General features: G+C 46.1%; 1 protein-coding gene and 1 pseudogene across 1 annotated transcript in view; both read right to left on the minus strand.

The window, feature by feature from the left end:
- LOC144175534 (tRNA (34-2'-O)-methyltransferase regulator WDR6-like) overlaps window positions 1-15887 on the minus strand; it is a 161844-nt gene that overhangs the window by 127296 nt on the left and 18661 nt on the right. The window contains exons 3-4 of the mRNA XM_077704610.1: window positions 9412-9499; window positions 5268-5450 (exon numbers count right to left, since the gene is read on the minus strand). Of these exons, the coding sequence (XP_077560736.1) occupies window positions 5268-5450; window positions 9412-9499 (271 nt within the window). The remainder of the gene's footprint in view (window positions 1-5267; window positions 5451-9411; window positions 9500-15887) is intronic.
- LOC144175544 (uncharacterized) lies at window positions 7063-8758 on the minus strand (annotated as a pseudogene).

The raw sequence follows: 15887 nt of genomic DNA on the forward strand, positions 1-15887 counted from the left end.
AGTTTTTTACAGGAGCTTTGAATGAACACAAGTACCTTCTCGCAAACCATGCGAGATACGTGCAACCTAAATGAAAGTATATGAAATAACCGAACAAAGGAACCGCACACCCACTTGATGAATTTTCATAACAATAACAATATTGATTCGATTGATTGCAGGGTTTAACGCGCCGACGCAACGCAGGCGATGAGGCGCACCGTAGTGGAGGGCTCCGGATTAATTTTGACCACCTGGGGATCTTTAACGTGCACCGAAAAACAATAACAATAGTAGCAGTACTAGCACTAGTAGCAGAATGAGAAAGGTACTTATTTTTTTAAACTGAAGGTTCCATTAAGATAGGCTGCTAGAAACCTTACAAAGAAATTTTTTTTCACACACAGGCTTCCACTAAACATTAAAAAATTTGGCTCGGGGCACATTATTGCTTTGGATTTTTGTGTATGTTTATACGCTGGCCAAAATGCTCGCTATTACGCAGATGTGGTTGGGCAGCCAGAATTTCCTGCTCAATGATACTGACTGAACACAATGCAATAGGCAAGCATGCTAGCTGCATGCCTCCAGTGGAAATCTGCGCACTGCCGCCCCTGTGTGAGGTGTAGCAATGAACAAAACATGGTAAAACGGGGGGAGATTAGCACCATGAGGGTGAGCAGAAGAAAAGAAAAAAAAGAGCAAACCGAAAACCACAGTGAGCCCCCTTATACACACGAATAGTGTTAATACCGCTGGTACCTTGCTCTACCACTGACATAGGTATAGTGCATGAAGTTTAATTGGCTTTCATTCAACCTTGGAACTGGTGAGAGAATTCCAAGATTTCACACTGTTTTGGCGCAGTTTTCAGACTTCTTGGCATGGGACAACGCAATTGTGTCAAAATGAGGCAACTGTCGCACTGTTAAAGGAGTAATGACACGAAATTTCAAAGCTGGGATAAGTATTTAAAAGGCTTCCTTTGTATATGGAGATATCTCCCAGCAGGTTTAAACAGTAACCGTTCAGAATAACATGGTACTTTAAATCCATTTTAATCTTTGCGCACACGAGAAAGCTCAGAACGGACACCCTTTCACAATCGGCCTAAGCATGACGCCATCTGCTCCTCCTGGCCCCAAACTGCTGACGTGAGGGCCCCTGTGACGTGGCCAAAGCGTTGGCTGTGGTTGGCATGCTCTGCTCAGCATGTGCCACGTCATGGTTTTGAGACTAACGTCATGCTGCCCAAGCGCGTGAAGAAGGTGGAAACCATGGCCGGTCTGCAAGCGTGTGCGTCCACATCAGCAGAGGTGCAACGAGAACGGTGACGTCACGAGCGCCCTAACGTCATGGCAGCTGCCTTGGTGTTCATTTTGTCGAAACCGGAACTGACACAAGGCTGTAAATAATTATTGACACTGCGATCAACCGTCTAATGTGCCATTCTATGATTAGTGGGATAGTAGGCACCCATAGCAGCACAAAAAACTTAACACGAAAATTTTGCGTCAGGACTCCTTTAACTCTTTCGTTACCGCGCCTATCAAAATCGATCAATTTGATCGATACTTTGGGAGCGCCTTTTCCTAGCGTTCCAGGCATTGCTCAAACAAGTAAAGCTGTTCGGAGTTAGATCAGAAAAAGGCCTTTCAAAATCACTTCTGCTTTCATTTTTGCAACTGAAACGTGATTTTTGACACGCTTTTGAATCACCTGGGTGTGGAAAAGGGGCATGGTCATCGCGCATCACTGCTACCAACGAAGAATGCGTGCCACTCGTAATTACTCAGCACCAGTGTTTGTTTTTTGCTATAAGGGCGTGAATGGTGAACCAGCAAACGATTTTCAATCGTCAGGTTCGCGCTCTGACAGTAATAATCCCAGAAATCAGCTGAAAATGTCAAGCAGTGCCTGGTTGCAAAGCTACGTGATGATTTTAGGCAGTTTTATTGCCTTTGCGCACGTTGTTCTAAGTTCTGTGGTAGTTCTACTTACCCCAAGACTATTCACAAACAGTTTACAACAGTGTCGGTTTCGTTTCTGCATCGCGAAATTCATATTTAGCGCTACTACGCAGTTACCCAACTTAAAGGCAACCTGCCATGGCGCCTGGAGCGTCCGTGACTGATCCTCTAACAAAGCACGCCGCTCCTGATTTCCCCCCACCCTAACCCGATTTCTGCGATAAGAACTTCAGATGCAAGTCAAAAGATCACACCCAGTCGCCAGATATCTGTTCTGCCGAGGACAGCACTACAAACCGGCCTTACACTGCCAGCTGTTCGCCTTCCAGTTTGGTTTCCATGCGAGGGTATATCCGGGTGTTTAATGTTGCTGCTTAGTTGAACTGTCTATTCGGACGGAGTCTCCGATAAGTTTTTGTACTGTTTCATTTGAAAACTGTTAGGTGGCGCTTCAATAGAGGAGGCTCGTTGTGCTGATCTTTTTCATCGCGCAACTGCTACTCGGCCAAAGACCGCAGGGCACGATTCTAGCGCATCGTACTTCATTTCTTGCGAATAAGATTATAATAATTGCGAATAAGCGAATAAGATTATAATAACGCTCAGCTTTAAGTTGTCAATAACTGACCGTGAACGTCAACAAGCATCAACCACGGCGTTCCGTTTTTAACTTCATGCATGTTTTTTTCCGCATCGCGTGCTTGTCCGAAATATTGTGCTTGCTGTAAATGCAAAGTCAGTCATTGACAAGATGTTTTTACGTTATGTGGGGGCAAATTGGTGCCTCTGACAATGTCAAATTGCCAGATTTATTCCAGGGAACTACCCGAAATTGCACATTTTGAATTGGAGGTTGGGCTTCACCACATGACACGAGCACCGTGTGTGCTAACATTTTTTTTTATATCTGACAAACTGTTCAGCGCAAGTCGACATTTTTTCTAGGGCGTGTTTTTGAAATGTTTCCCTACAAAATGTATATTCTAATTTTTTTCTACTACTGGTGGTTCGATATACACAACTCCTTTTTTATCATTTTTTTCAACAAGTTGACAAAAATTTTGATTTTGATATTTTTTTTTCACAACTATGATACGTAAAAACATTTTAAAAACTGGTGTTATTGGAAAGGCCGTGAATTAATCTGCATTTTGTGTTGCTGTAATTAGTGCCTAACCAATTTTTTTAGCAGGAAAAAAATGTTTTCTTGGACCTCTAAAAATTCGTCAATTTTCCTGCGGTAGCGAAAGAGTTAAAGGGGTCATGCAGACAAAATGCAAGTTGGGTTGATTCGAGAGACTGCCCCATTAAGAATACCCTTACCCCACTTTTAATGCAAACTTCACTCAAATAAGTTATATAATCAGGAAAAAAGAAAATGGCCATGCGACTCACTAGCTCATTTCCCGCACTAGAACCTATGACGTAATATGCACAGCTGTGTGATTGGCTGAGGCTGGCAAAAGCAAATGCAAGTTAGGCAGGGCTTACATGCTTGCAGAACGAGCTACTTTCACTTAAATGTAATGCCTATTCATTTTACAGCAGTAAGAATGGTGGGGTAAACAATGGGAGTTATGAAAGTACACGTAAACATAGAAGCCGTTGGTACTGCGCACACTACTCTTGTTATAGATGCACAGCAGTCCAGCGCTTTGTGGTTGTCTCCCACGACAATGCCCGAATGGCGTAAGCGACGGTGTCTTATGGGACCCTGTTTGTCGAGCATACCCAAAGTTTCCCAAAACAATTACTACCCACCGTAACAAAAACGAGCAAGGCACAAATACGGTGAGAAACAAAGCGATGGCAGATAGCGGTCCTGCACATTATGGTGGTGCCATCTAGGAAGACTGACCGTAAACAAGGCGTTCCATAGTCCGCTGCAAACTAAACAGCATACTAATGTTCAGTTTAAGACTTGCCCTGGTTACATCATCACAGACGCCACAAAACACCCGATTTGGCGAAAGAATTGAAATCTTCGCTTAAAATGTTTAGTTTCTCAGTGAATAAAGCATCGTTTGCAACTGGACAAGCACTGAGGGCACTTAAAACATCAAACCTTTCGAATAAAACAAACTTGTATTTTGTCTGCATGGCCCCTTTAAGCTGTGCTCACATAAAGCGTGGCACTTTGTAAAATACCCCAGTGAAAACGTATTTTGCATCTGTACGAGTAGAGTGAACTAGAACACAGAGTGGTTCAAATGCCTATATTTTCAATACATCAAAAGTGAAGCATAGAACGGGTAAAATCCACTAGGAGCGCTGCAATCGCAAGACTTCAACATGTGGCGCAGCGGTAGAATACCCACTTCATACGCAAAAGGCTGGGGTTCAATTCCCAGCAGGGCTGCATTGTTATATCTTTGTATAAGTTTCTTTTAAATTTCCTCTATACCTTGGGTAACTACGCTTTTATTTTCTGTTCGGCACGAGATGCAAGAGTCACACTCTGACAGTGAAATAAATATTCGTGCTTCTTTATAACAGACAATCACGGGAAATTTGTAGTTTGCGATTATAAAAAAATTAGCATCTCAATTTTCTCAGCGCCGAATACGTCATATAGTACATATTTATGCCTACCTATACACATAGTTTCACACAAATATTATTGTATGAAACTCTATGCCTACACATGCTTTTGTTACATTCAACGTCACATTTGCTGAATCTTCGTCTCATAAGTGCGTGTTCATGCAGCGAGGTGCTAGTCAGAACCCGGCAGCGTTTTTCATAAAACGTTAAAAACGGAGGGTATATCAGGCGAAAAAACATATAATTGGCAAACTGATGCGCTATTGGTGCACATTTTAGCCGAGAGGACTACTCACTCCACGCCCGGTTTTTAACACATATCCACTGTCTTCGTGCCATGCAGTGCATTATCTTCCGTGCAACGGCTCCACGTCGAAGAAGTTCATGTAGCAGACGACGCAGGAGTTGTTGGTGGCCGCCGCATGGCAGCGCTGCTATCGCAAAAATACATGAAATTCCTCTTCAGTTTCGCAGTAGTAATAATAAAGTACTATTATTTATGTAAATAATTATTTACTTGCTTATATTTTTAGATAATTTTATAATTATTGCTTTGTTCGTTTGTAAGTTGCCACTGACCACCGCGTGGCGGCGAGACGATCGCAAGACTTCAGGGGATTACCCTGTCAATACCCTGTTTTTGCTTCATTTTTGGCAGCTCGTTTGAACCACTCTGTGTTCTAGTTCACTCTAGTACGAGGCTCCGTGCCTGCACTGCTTTTAAGCACTAAGGCTGTCTACAGACAAACCCCGTCACTAATGGTGGGCGGATACAGGAGGCAGTAGTCGGTGCAGGCGGTGACGGCCAGCGTCTGGCGGGGCTGCCAGTCCCAGTGGGCCACCCGGTTGTGGCCAAAGCAGAGCGCCAGGGTGCCGGCCACGGACTTGTCCGACTGCAGCCACGCCACGTCCCAGATCCAGTCGTCAAACATCACTGGCTGCAGCAGCACCCTGAACCTGCGCAAGCAAGCGCCACACGTCTCATGCCCCACACGGAGGGGGAGGGAGTGTGCCACTAGGTACCCCTGCACGGTTTCTTCGGGGACCAGCTGAAGCACGTCACGCGCACGGGTGTGCGAGCAAATTTCTTTCTTACAGAAATCTCAATGGAAAAATGCGAGTGCGGCTAAAATGTTTCCATTTCAGTTGAATGTGCATGGCCTTCAGCATAAGGATTCACTGAATCCTTCTTCGGGAACTTAGTCATATAAAGAAGGAATTTTGTAGGCCACAACACTTTTCAAAGACTTCAGCAAAGTAAACTGGCTCAGACCGGCCCAGCTGCTACGAGGAAAATTGTGTCTCATCCCGAGTGCTTTTCTCCCCCTCGCATGCTTCTCTCTAGAACCACATGCTGGAACTAAATCCCAAATTTCGCCTTCACAGAGTTCCGACATCACTTTGGAAACATTTGTCGCCATAAGAAAAAGAAAGAAAAAAAAAGCACCGCCATAGTTTTCCGCACGAAGACCACAGCAGAGGAAGGTGTAGCAAGGAATCAAGAAGCTATTTGCCACATCCAATGGGCATCCTTAGTACTAGAGATACAGAGAGAGAGAAATACTTTTTATTCATCCAGCAGAGGCTGACGTCCTTGCTCGGGAGTGCTAACTCTTCTCTGTGCGTGTCTGAAAAACTGTTCCACGGAGCTTATTTGTCTCTTGAAACGCATGTGCGCAACAAATACACTATATCTTTTTATAACCTTTTTTTTTTTTTATAACCTCTTTGAGATACTTAAACTTATCACCCCCTCACACCCCTTGAGAATTGTGATTTGAATTTTATTTTTACATGCATTATTTATCCAAACCTTATTAATGGCTAATATGGCTGGAAAGAGCATTGAGTCACCTACATTTAGAGTGCTGCAGTGAAAAGGCCAAGCTGTTATCTGCACTGGAAAAAAAAAAAATTCTGACCTCTGGAACACGGCCAATTTCTCACAAGAAAGGGGTTACTCATCGAACTGCTTTATTACAAAAGCCTTGGTTAACTCAAAAGGTCGAAACCATGGCGTCATGACCGATGGATGGCACATAAAGTAGCCAACAGCTCAAAGAATAGAAAACAGGCCAAAGAATGCTCAGATAAACATGAAATTTCTCAGGAGAGCTCCTGCAGACAAAGAGTTATTGAGTCAGAAGAGTTATTGAGTCAAAAGGAAAGACAGGAAAATTTGGCAGTGAATGGGAATGAACCTTGGGCCTCCGGAATGAGAGACAAGCCCGCATCCCCCTCCACCACCACAGCTCGGTGGCTCTAGCTGACTCAAGGTGGACCAGTGAATGCACTGTGGCCTTCCACTTGCACAATCGTGCTGGTGACATGCCCCGAGGCCTACATGAGTAATCTGAGCATGCTAATTATGGACGAAGCATTCAGGCCAGTAGCAAGAAACGTCCCCGCGAAACGGCTTTTCTTGCTTGGTGATGTAAACAACAGTATCAGCCAAGATGAACATACAAGAAGATGAACAGTGCAAAGGGGAAGTGATGGTGGTGGTGGTGGTGACGATGATGATGATGATGATGATGATGATGATGATGATGACAGGGTTCGTACAGAATATTTGACTGAAAATTCAAGGACTTTTCAAGGATTTCAAGGATGAAAATGGGCGAAATTCAAGGAGTGTTAGCAGAATTTTATTTGCTTACAAGACTTATGACAGCAGCGCAGTTTTGGCATGAATTTCTTTTTCCACAGAAGCTATCTCCAGCTCCTTTTCTTTAGCAGTTCGACGGAAGCTGTTTGCCTTGACTAAGTAGGTGAGGTTGTTTTTGGCTTCAGCTTCTTCCGGAAAACGGTCCGCGGATTCCAGCAGGCACTTGAGAGTTTTTTGAAGCTTTGACTTCCTCCCTAGCATCTTATCGAGCTCTTGCTCGAACTCTTTTCTCTTTGAAGTTGCCTGCCGTGACAGTGCTTGTTTCTTTTGTTCGTCTAGGTATGCAGCATACCTATGCCGGGCTTGGCGCACTGACGCCTTCAACTCTTTAAAATTGGAACGTTCAGTAGGCTGCCATGGTTTTTCACAGCCTCGCGGATAACTCGTTGAGAAATATACGACAGCTCTGCCAAATTCTTGACCGCAACCTGTTTGTCGATGCTGAAGCCTCTTTCCACTGAAGCCTGCCCATGGCTCAGGAGAAGAAGAAGTTTCATCACAGCCCATAACTGCTAGAAAGAAGCATCGTGCTTCAGCAGCCACACGAAAAAACTGTCAAGACGTTCATGATCTTGACGTTCATGATCACATACCTTGTTGTCACCTCAGAATTGTTCCACAGTCTCACGTGAACATCAAGTTGTTTCTTTTGCAGGTATTCGTTCAACGTTTCATCAAAAAGGACAACAAAATGGTCAGATTTCTCCATCATGTCCAAGACTTGAGAAGCGAAAAATGGGCGCAGACCATGGCACGCGACGTACGCGCATTTTTTTCCGAGCAAGTGAAGCTTCTCGCGATATCGCTATCCGGAAACATCTTTCGGAACAGCTCGGAAACTGATCCACTGGAGCTGTATGAGTAGTGTGAAGACACACCTTTCATCGTCCACAAAATTTTGGCTTCAATCACGGAGTCATGCCTTCTGCAGTCTTCGTCAAGGGTCGTAGTTCGAGAGGATGTTTCCGTGTTTTCCCGCTGAGAAGTCGTTTCTGTGACGTTTACCGCTTGCAAAAAACTCGTGACGGATGAGCAGCCCTCGCCTACCGCAACTTTGGATCGGTGCTTGGCACTTTTCTGATGGCTCTTCAAAGCCGACTCCTCCATTGTTGCAATGTCGACCGACTTCTGACATACTGCGCACCTCGCTCGATAAGGGTCGCTTGTCTCCGGCCTCACCCAGTGACGATATTCGCTGTGCTCCAGCCACGCAGACTGAAACTTGCACTTTCCGCCTGGCATCCTGTCAAAGTAAAGTTGCAGGCATTGCACACAGTACAAACGCGAACTTTCGCCGAAAAATGACGCGCGAGGCCGACGCACTGACCGAGTACCTACCGACCGTTGATTGGATTGGATTTCGGGCTCGCATTTGTTGCCAGACGACGCAGGCGCTGCCGGTTTCAAAACCGAAACTTGCTGCTATTGCTCTTCTGTCAAGGCTACTTGTTTTCGCGGTCATTGCTCAGTAAATGCGTTTTTGAAATCAGTGCTACTTACGGAAATACGTCGTTCATTTGCTCTATTGAAACAAAGTCTACTAAAGTTTCAAGGATTACAAGGAGCTCACTTAACTTTAAGGAGTTTCAAGGGCCCTTGAATTAATGTTATCAAATTCAAGGATATTCAAGGATTTCAAGGGTCTGTGCGAACCCTGTGATGATGATGAAGGGCCTTTTCAGCAACTGGACAGTAATGCTATTGCAATCGCTACATTGCAAAGAGTGCCTATACCCACGTACAACTTAAGAACAGCAGCAGAAGCTGCTCTGTGCCTCCTCACCGCAGCCGGATGTTACTCTGAGCGGTGCAGTAGTAAGTTACTGGCACGAGCCATTTCCATGAGTTTTTGGACTTAATATGCTTATAAACTACAGCAGCGACAACAAACAAACTAAGAGAGAGAAGGCAGACGATATTACACATTCATAGCAATCTCCTTTCGAAACACGCATGCCCGTCGACATCCAGGTCCATCACTTAGCCAGTCAAATCCCTTCTCTAGAAGCATGACTGGACGTGCCAGTTTTTCCCGGCATATCACACAATGCAGCACACAAAGATGAAAATGTTGTAAAAACGCATCTAGGCATAGCAGCGTGTCAGAACCCCCTGGGCTCATCTCTGGAGGCCCGGGAAAGTGGGGCCAACTGCCCCCCCCCCCCAACTGTACAAGTGTTGCCCCCCACTGGGAGGGGCCGGTCAACCAACTTGCAACAGGAGGAGGGAGGACGTGCCTCTAGGACTCACACCACGACTGATGCCAGGGACACCTCAACCGTCACGATGGTCAGGAAGCGCGAGCCAAACACCGCACACGTTCCCTTGGGTTCACCCACTGCAAGGAAAGACCACCACACGGCATCAATTCTCACACGCTCACACTCGCCAATGTTTGCCACCTCGTGCAAAAACATGGGCGGGCAAAATGAGGCGAGAAAATGGGGGGGTTGCATAGCAGTAATTCATGCCGGGAATGGCATTCAGGCTATTTCAACTTCGTTAGATAAGATGAGGAAGGGAAAGAATGACCACACACACGGGACAAAGCCCTGTGTCCCGGGACTGTAGCCTTTCTGTTCCACCCACACCCCCTGTAACCAAGACATGCCATGGTCAGAGCAGTCGAGCACATGCCCCAGCTAGCTCAAGCAGTACTACATAGGTGAAACAGTGAAGTAAAGAGAACTGGAAAAACTGACGTCTCATTCCCAGCCCCCACCCCCCTCCTTAACCCACACATCCAAAGAAAAGGCAGCTCCCAATTGTCACAGCACAAGCCCATCTTACGGGATATGGTAATATTGAGCTGTGTACAATGTGCCACATGCTGCAAAACAGCTGCCATTTGTTGCATTTTGCAAGCAGTGTGACTTCAACCATTTCAATTCCCCACCAGCACACCCCGCAGATACTAAAGAGCTCGGCCACCCAAAGTGTTACTCCATGACTCGTACCATTCCCTCAACCCACATAACAAAAGTACAGTAGCCTGTGATTCACTTTAACTCGTAAAGCGCTTGCACCATTATGCTACCATTTAATTTGATTCAATTCAATTCAATTTACACAGAGTGCAGTGCGTGCCATATGAGAGGATTTTCAAAACTCATAAACTATGAACATTATTACATATCAACATAGGTTGTGCCAAATGGGCACACAAGTGCGTGTGTGCACACACGCACACACACACACACATGCACACGCAGATTCACATGCAGATGCACAATCCCCCCTTTTCTTTTTTACACAAAAGTGCAAGAAAAGAGTGAAGGACTCCATGAAAATTAGAGAGCAATTTTCTTGCAGAGCACACAAAAGTGCAAAAAAAGAGTGAAGGACTCCATGAAAATTAGAGAGCAATTTTCTTGCAGAGTTGAACAATAAATCTAACAAAAGACAGCAAGATTATATAGGATTAAAGGGACAGACAACCGATTTTTGTGGAGTACAGAAGAATAGAGCACTGCACGGGCCCGGGCAGCCTGAAAGGACGCGGGCTGGGCTCGGGCTCGAAGTTGTGGGCCCGGGACTGGCTAGGGCTTGAAGCTATGGGCCTGGGCCATTAATACTTCTAACGTGAAGTGTAGAAGGGAGCGATAAAAAGAATGTTGTGAGTTTACTTCCATGCGCTTTTTGATGTTAGTTGTACGCATTGTTTTAAAAACATTTTTGGCTAGCTCTGATAGCCCCTGTACTCTAATTTTAATTTAATTTCATGTACTGCATCGATTTCAGATTTTGGGATATAACATACCGAAGATACGATTACAAGAAACTTCATAGCAGGGAATGTATTAATTCAGACAACCTGGAGCTCTGCACCTATGTCTATGTACATGTGTGTTCAACATGTCACACCCGTTGGAATGCAGCTGCCATGGCCGGAAATTGAACTCACATGTGCTAGAGAAACAGCACCGCTGAGCAACCTCTGCAGGTAAAACATTTCAATGCACATACAGTACTTGTGAATTGAAACGAGGCATCCAACTTGGGCCCCGAGGCAATCGTGTGATGTCACCAAGAATCTGGTCAACAAAGGTGATGGTGTCGCTGATGTAAGAATACGAGCAATTTATACACCGATGTGACATGAACTGAAGGTGATGGAAGCTAAGGTACGGGCACTACTTAACCCTAAATTTTGCATTTCAATTTACGAGTGCTGTACACACGAGATGCTCCGTCGGATTGCCCGCTGTGAAGGGCACTCAATAAACAAATTTCCTTCAGCACTAAGCCCGGGCCGGATCACGCATGTGCGGGCCCTCCCTTAACTTAGAAATAAATGACCGGGTCCAGGCCGGGCCTGGCCTTAAGACGATAGGCCCGGGCCCAGGCAGGGTTCACTTATAAACGTCCGATCCTGGGCCGGGCCTGGGTTACCTAGGTGTTACGGGCCCGAGTTGGGCTCGGGCTGGGCCCAGGGCTTAAAATCAGGCCCATGCAGTGCTCTAAGTAGAATCTCACTGATACGATTCTGCATAATACATTTTGCAGCCTAATATGCTTTTCTTTTCATTCCCGGCCAACGTCCCTTAGAAATAATGCATTTTCATGCATTTAATAGAGTCCCACTTTTGCCTAAAATTGGATAACACAACCGCAAACATGGATCTTGACTGACCTTTCTAGAAATCTTACATTTGTTCTTCGATATACTACCACCTCAAACAGAGTTCCAACAAACCACGATCTGCATGTTGCAGAGCCGCTGAGGCCGCAGCAACACTGGTTTTGCGGCGAAAACATGGTTGCTAGGCACGCCGCTCTGTCCAATGATGAAGACACATCAGGCGATGCACTGCACCATCTAGCAAAACGTATCATAATCAAGGTCTATAATTTATGGCGTATTCGGTTGGAAATTCACGAGCGCTCTGGAGTGCTCTGAAAAGCGGCCGCGCCTTCGGTTGGTAGAATTCGAGCGCTCGAACTACCTTCGGTTGGTTCTTTCGGAGCGTCAGCCTCCAACTCGGAGCGCTCCCGACCGCTCTGACTTCGAAGTGAGAGCGTGGCACGATCTGGCCGGGAGGATGGGTCACGTGACACAAAACACTGTGGTTTACCCGGCGGCTTCCCACGCCGGCTGCACGGTGGCGCTACAGGCGCGCTGCTCTATCGCCGATGCATTCGGTTGGTACACTGCCTCTCGCGCTCTGATTGCGAGCCGCCTTGGCATCTGGCGACTCGAGCCAGAGGACCGGAGCGGCCAACCGAATACGCCATTAGTAACGTATAACATAGCGCAACTCATGTTCCAAATTCTTCATCACAAATTAAATATAAATGCAGTTTGCTTGCAACCTTCTCATCGAACCACTGATACCATCCCCGTCTTCTGTTGCCTAAAATTCGTACCAATTATGGAAAAAAACACACTAAAGTCACAGGAGCAACTTGCTGGAATAGTTTGAATGCCGAAACTCAGAACCTTACTTATTTTGTATTGTTTCAAAAACGTGTCAAGATACATGTTATGTCTGAAAATTGCGTGTGATAGTGTGATTTTTGTTCTTCGTTTTTATCCTTTTTAGTTGCTGCCACTGCCAGTACCAACTTGTTATAAAAGTGTAGTATTATTTGGTTGGGACCCTTTGACAACATTGTTGGGTCCCTGTGTACAGGTCCGCGCAGAAGTAAACGGAGCACGGGAGCGGTGGCCGAACTGCATCGCCGCGCCGCGCACGGGCGCCGACGGGAACCATGGAGCGCCGGTCGAAGAGTGTGTTCGCACTGCCCCCACCGCCCTATCTGATATGTTTAATCGCCGCTCTGCTGGCGTGTCATTCTCGGCGAGACGGTCTTCAATATGCAGCGCTGGGCTATTGAGGGGCGCTGGTTGCATCGCCGCTCGCAGGCATCAGCGGCGACCGAATCCGCTGCTCATGAGCTGGACGAAGCTGCGCGCCCACGGAAACGTGCCTTGTCACGCTCTAAAGGGCGGCATAAAATTGTAGGCCGCTGCGGTTTAGCATAGAATGTCATTGCGATATAATTCATTGTAAGCCGGCAACAAAATTGCCACGTACAATATAGAAAGCCCATTCACGGACATTTTCGTTGTTCGGGAAAAAATCTCGCTTACGAGATTTCTTGTTTAATTTTGGGTTTGTCCCGAGTTATTGCTGCCGGTCAGTCCAGGTCTGCTCTGCAGAAAGGGAAATAAACAAATGTCGATGCGGTGGAAATTCCGTTTTAGAGAACACCGTAAAGAATAAGTACAATCGTTTCCTGCTATTACAGTGGGTCTCATAGGGCGCATATTTTGTGGTGGCATTAAAACCGGCGTTCTTATTTTTAACTAGCACCTTATATTAGTTAAGAAAGTGTTGCAGATTTAAATTAAACTCCGTATTGAATTGAAAGATGGCTTCACCGCATGACTTGAAAGTCTTGCAGAAAAGCGCCGGCAAGGTCCCAAAGTGACCAATGGCGAGTATAGTCGTCATGACCGATGGCGACCATACTCTCAATCGGTTAATTTGGTACGAAATCTCAGGGCAGCTATCCTCCTCAACGGGCACGAAAGGGTTAATAAAACAACAAAATATGCGCCCTATGAGGCCCGCTGTAATAGCAAGAAACGATTGTACCCATTCTTTACGGTGTTCTCTAATGTATAATTTCCACCGCATGGACTTTTTGTATTTCCCTTTCTTCAGAGCAGACCTGGACTGAGCGGCACCAATAACTCGGGACAAACCCAAAATTAAACAAGAAATCTCGTAAGCGAGGTTTTTTTCTTGAACAACGAAAAAGTCTGTGAATGTGCTTTCTATATTGTACATGGCAATTTTGTTGCCGGCTTACAATTAATTATATCGCAATGACATGCTATGCAAAACCGCAGCGGCCTACTATTTTATGCCACCCTTTACAGCGTGCAACAAGGCACGTTTCCCGGCGCGCGCAGCTTCGTCCAGCTCATGAGCAGCGGATTCGGTCGCCGCTGATGCCTGACAGCGGCAATGCAACCAGCGCCCCTCTATAGCCCAGCGCTGCCTTTTGAAGACCGTCTCGCCGAGCATGACACGCCAGCAGACCGGCGATTAAACATATCAGATAGGGCGGTGGGGGCAGTGCGAACACACTCTTTGACCGGCACTCTATGGTTCCCGTCGACGCCCATACACGGCGCAGCGATGCAGTTCGGCCACCGCTCCCGTGCTCCGTTTACTTCTGCGCGGACCTGTACATTATATGTGTATCTGTTTTGGTTTAAATAAATAATCCTCAAACTTCAAAACTTCAAAGGAAGGAGGTGTGCAATGCTCATTTCGAACTCAGAACTTTACATCCGCCTTAGGTGGAAAGGATGTTGCAGCTACGAGCCACTCTAGGTGTGAAGCGTCCAGACATTTTTCTGAACTGGCCCAGGTAATGGCACACTATCATTCACAGCATTAAAACTGGGTCAGCCTGGACACCAAATTTTCGCACTCCAAGATATGGCAGTTTAGATGATCCCGAGTGTTCATTTGCGCAGCCAATATAACACTGCCCACATTCTGTGGGACTGCCCTCGCTTTGTCAACTGTCGATGACAAGCCTTCAAAAAATTAGGATTGGCTTTACCCAAGTCTTCTTAATGGAAGAGAAAAACCACATCTGCTCACCACTCTACAGACCTTCCTCAAGTCATCCGGCCTCCCCCACTTACTTTAGCTTCCTACCCCATCGGATCTATATTAAATTTTTTACCCAAAAGCCATAACCTACCCCCTTTCTTCTAGACATCAAAATTATCAAAAGTGTAGCATGGCACCTTTGTACCCTTTGTAAATAAAAAAAAATGCACGTTACCACCACAAATACTTCGGCAGGAGGTGACTTCTCTTTCCGACTTCTCACTGGCTCAGTTCTTCCTGCGCTGCTCTCTGTCCTCTTGCTGCCTTGTTGCTGTGTTCGGCAGTGCTGCTGTGGTTCTGACACTATATTTTGTTCTCTGGCTGCCTTGTTGCTGTGCGCGGTGGTGCTGCCAGGCTTGTGACAATGTCAAGGAAATGCAAGGAGCTGAGCATAAAAAAAAAAAACTGGAACTTGTACGCAGGTTCAAAGAGAACCCAAAGAGGAAGCATGTTGATTTGGGACACGAGCTCGGTTTGCCAGTGTTAACACTCAACACTATTTTCGGTCAGTGAGATGAACGTCCAAAGAAGCTGCAAGTTTCGGGCCCAGTGTGAAACAAGCGCGAAGTCATGCGCAAATGAAAGACATCCTGCCTACATGAGTCAAGGAAGTTCGAGCGGCAGGAGTGAACGTCGACGGGCCAGTTCTACATAAAAAGCTGACAACATCGTGCTCGCCTTGGGCATTGAACACTTCTGGCGGTGGGAGCATCAACGATACGACATGGATTGTCGTACAAAACAGTGTCTGGCGAAGAGAAAAATGCCGACGTAGACGTCGTCTCAGAATGGTTGTCAACAACCTTACCCGATCTAGTTTCGCAGTACCAACTGCCGGACGTTTTTAATGTGGACGAGGCGAGCCTTTTCATCAACATGCAGCCTGAGAAAACTATCAGTATGAAGGGTGACAAATGCCAACGGGGTAAGAAAAGCAAAGAACGAGTCACGTTTTTATTTTGCCGCAACGCAGATGGAACAAGAAGCTCAAACTGACCGCTCTTGGCAAGTACTGGAAACCACGCTGTTTCACATGTGCCGCACACCTCCCAGTCGTCTACACGGCCAACGAGAAGGCCGGGATGACCG

The sequence above is a fragment of the Haemaphysalis longicornis genome, unplaced genomic scaffold (assembly GCF_048455015.1).
Source record: "Haemaphysalis longicornis isolate Haplotype H1 unplaced genomic scaffold, Haemaphysalis longicornis Haplotype H1 scaffold_1, whole genome shotgun sequence".
Classification (NCBI taxonomy): Eukaryota; Metazoa; Arthropoda; class Arachnida; order Ixodida; family Ixodidae; genus Haemaphysalis; species Haemaphysalis longicornis.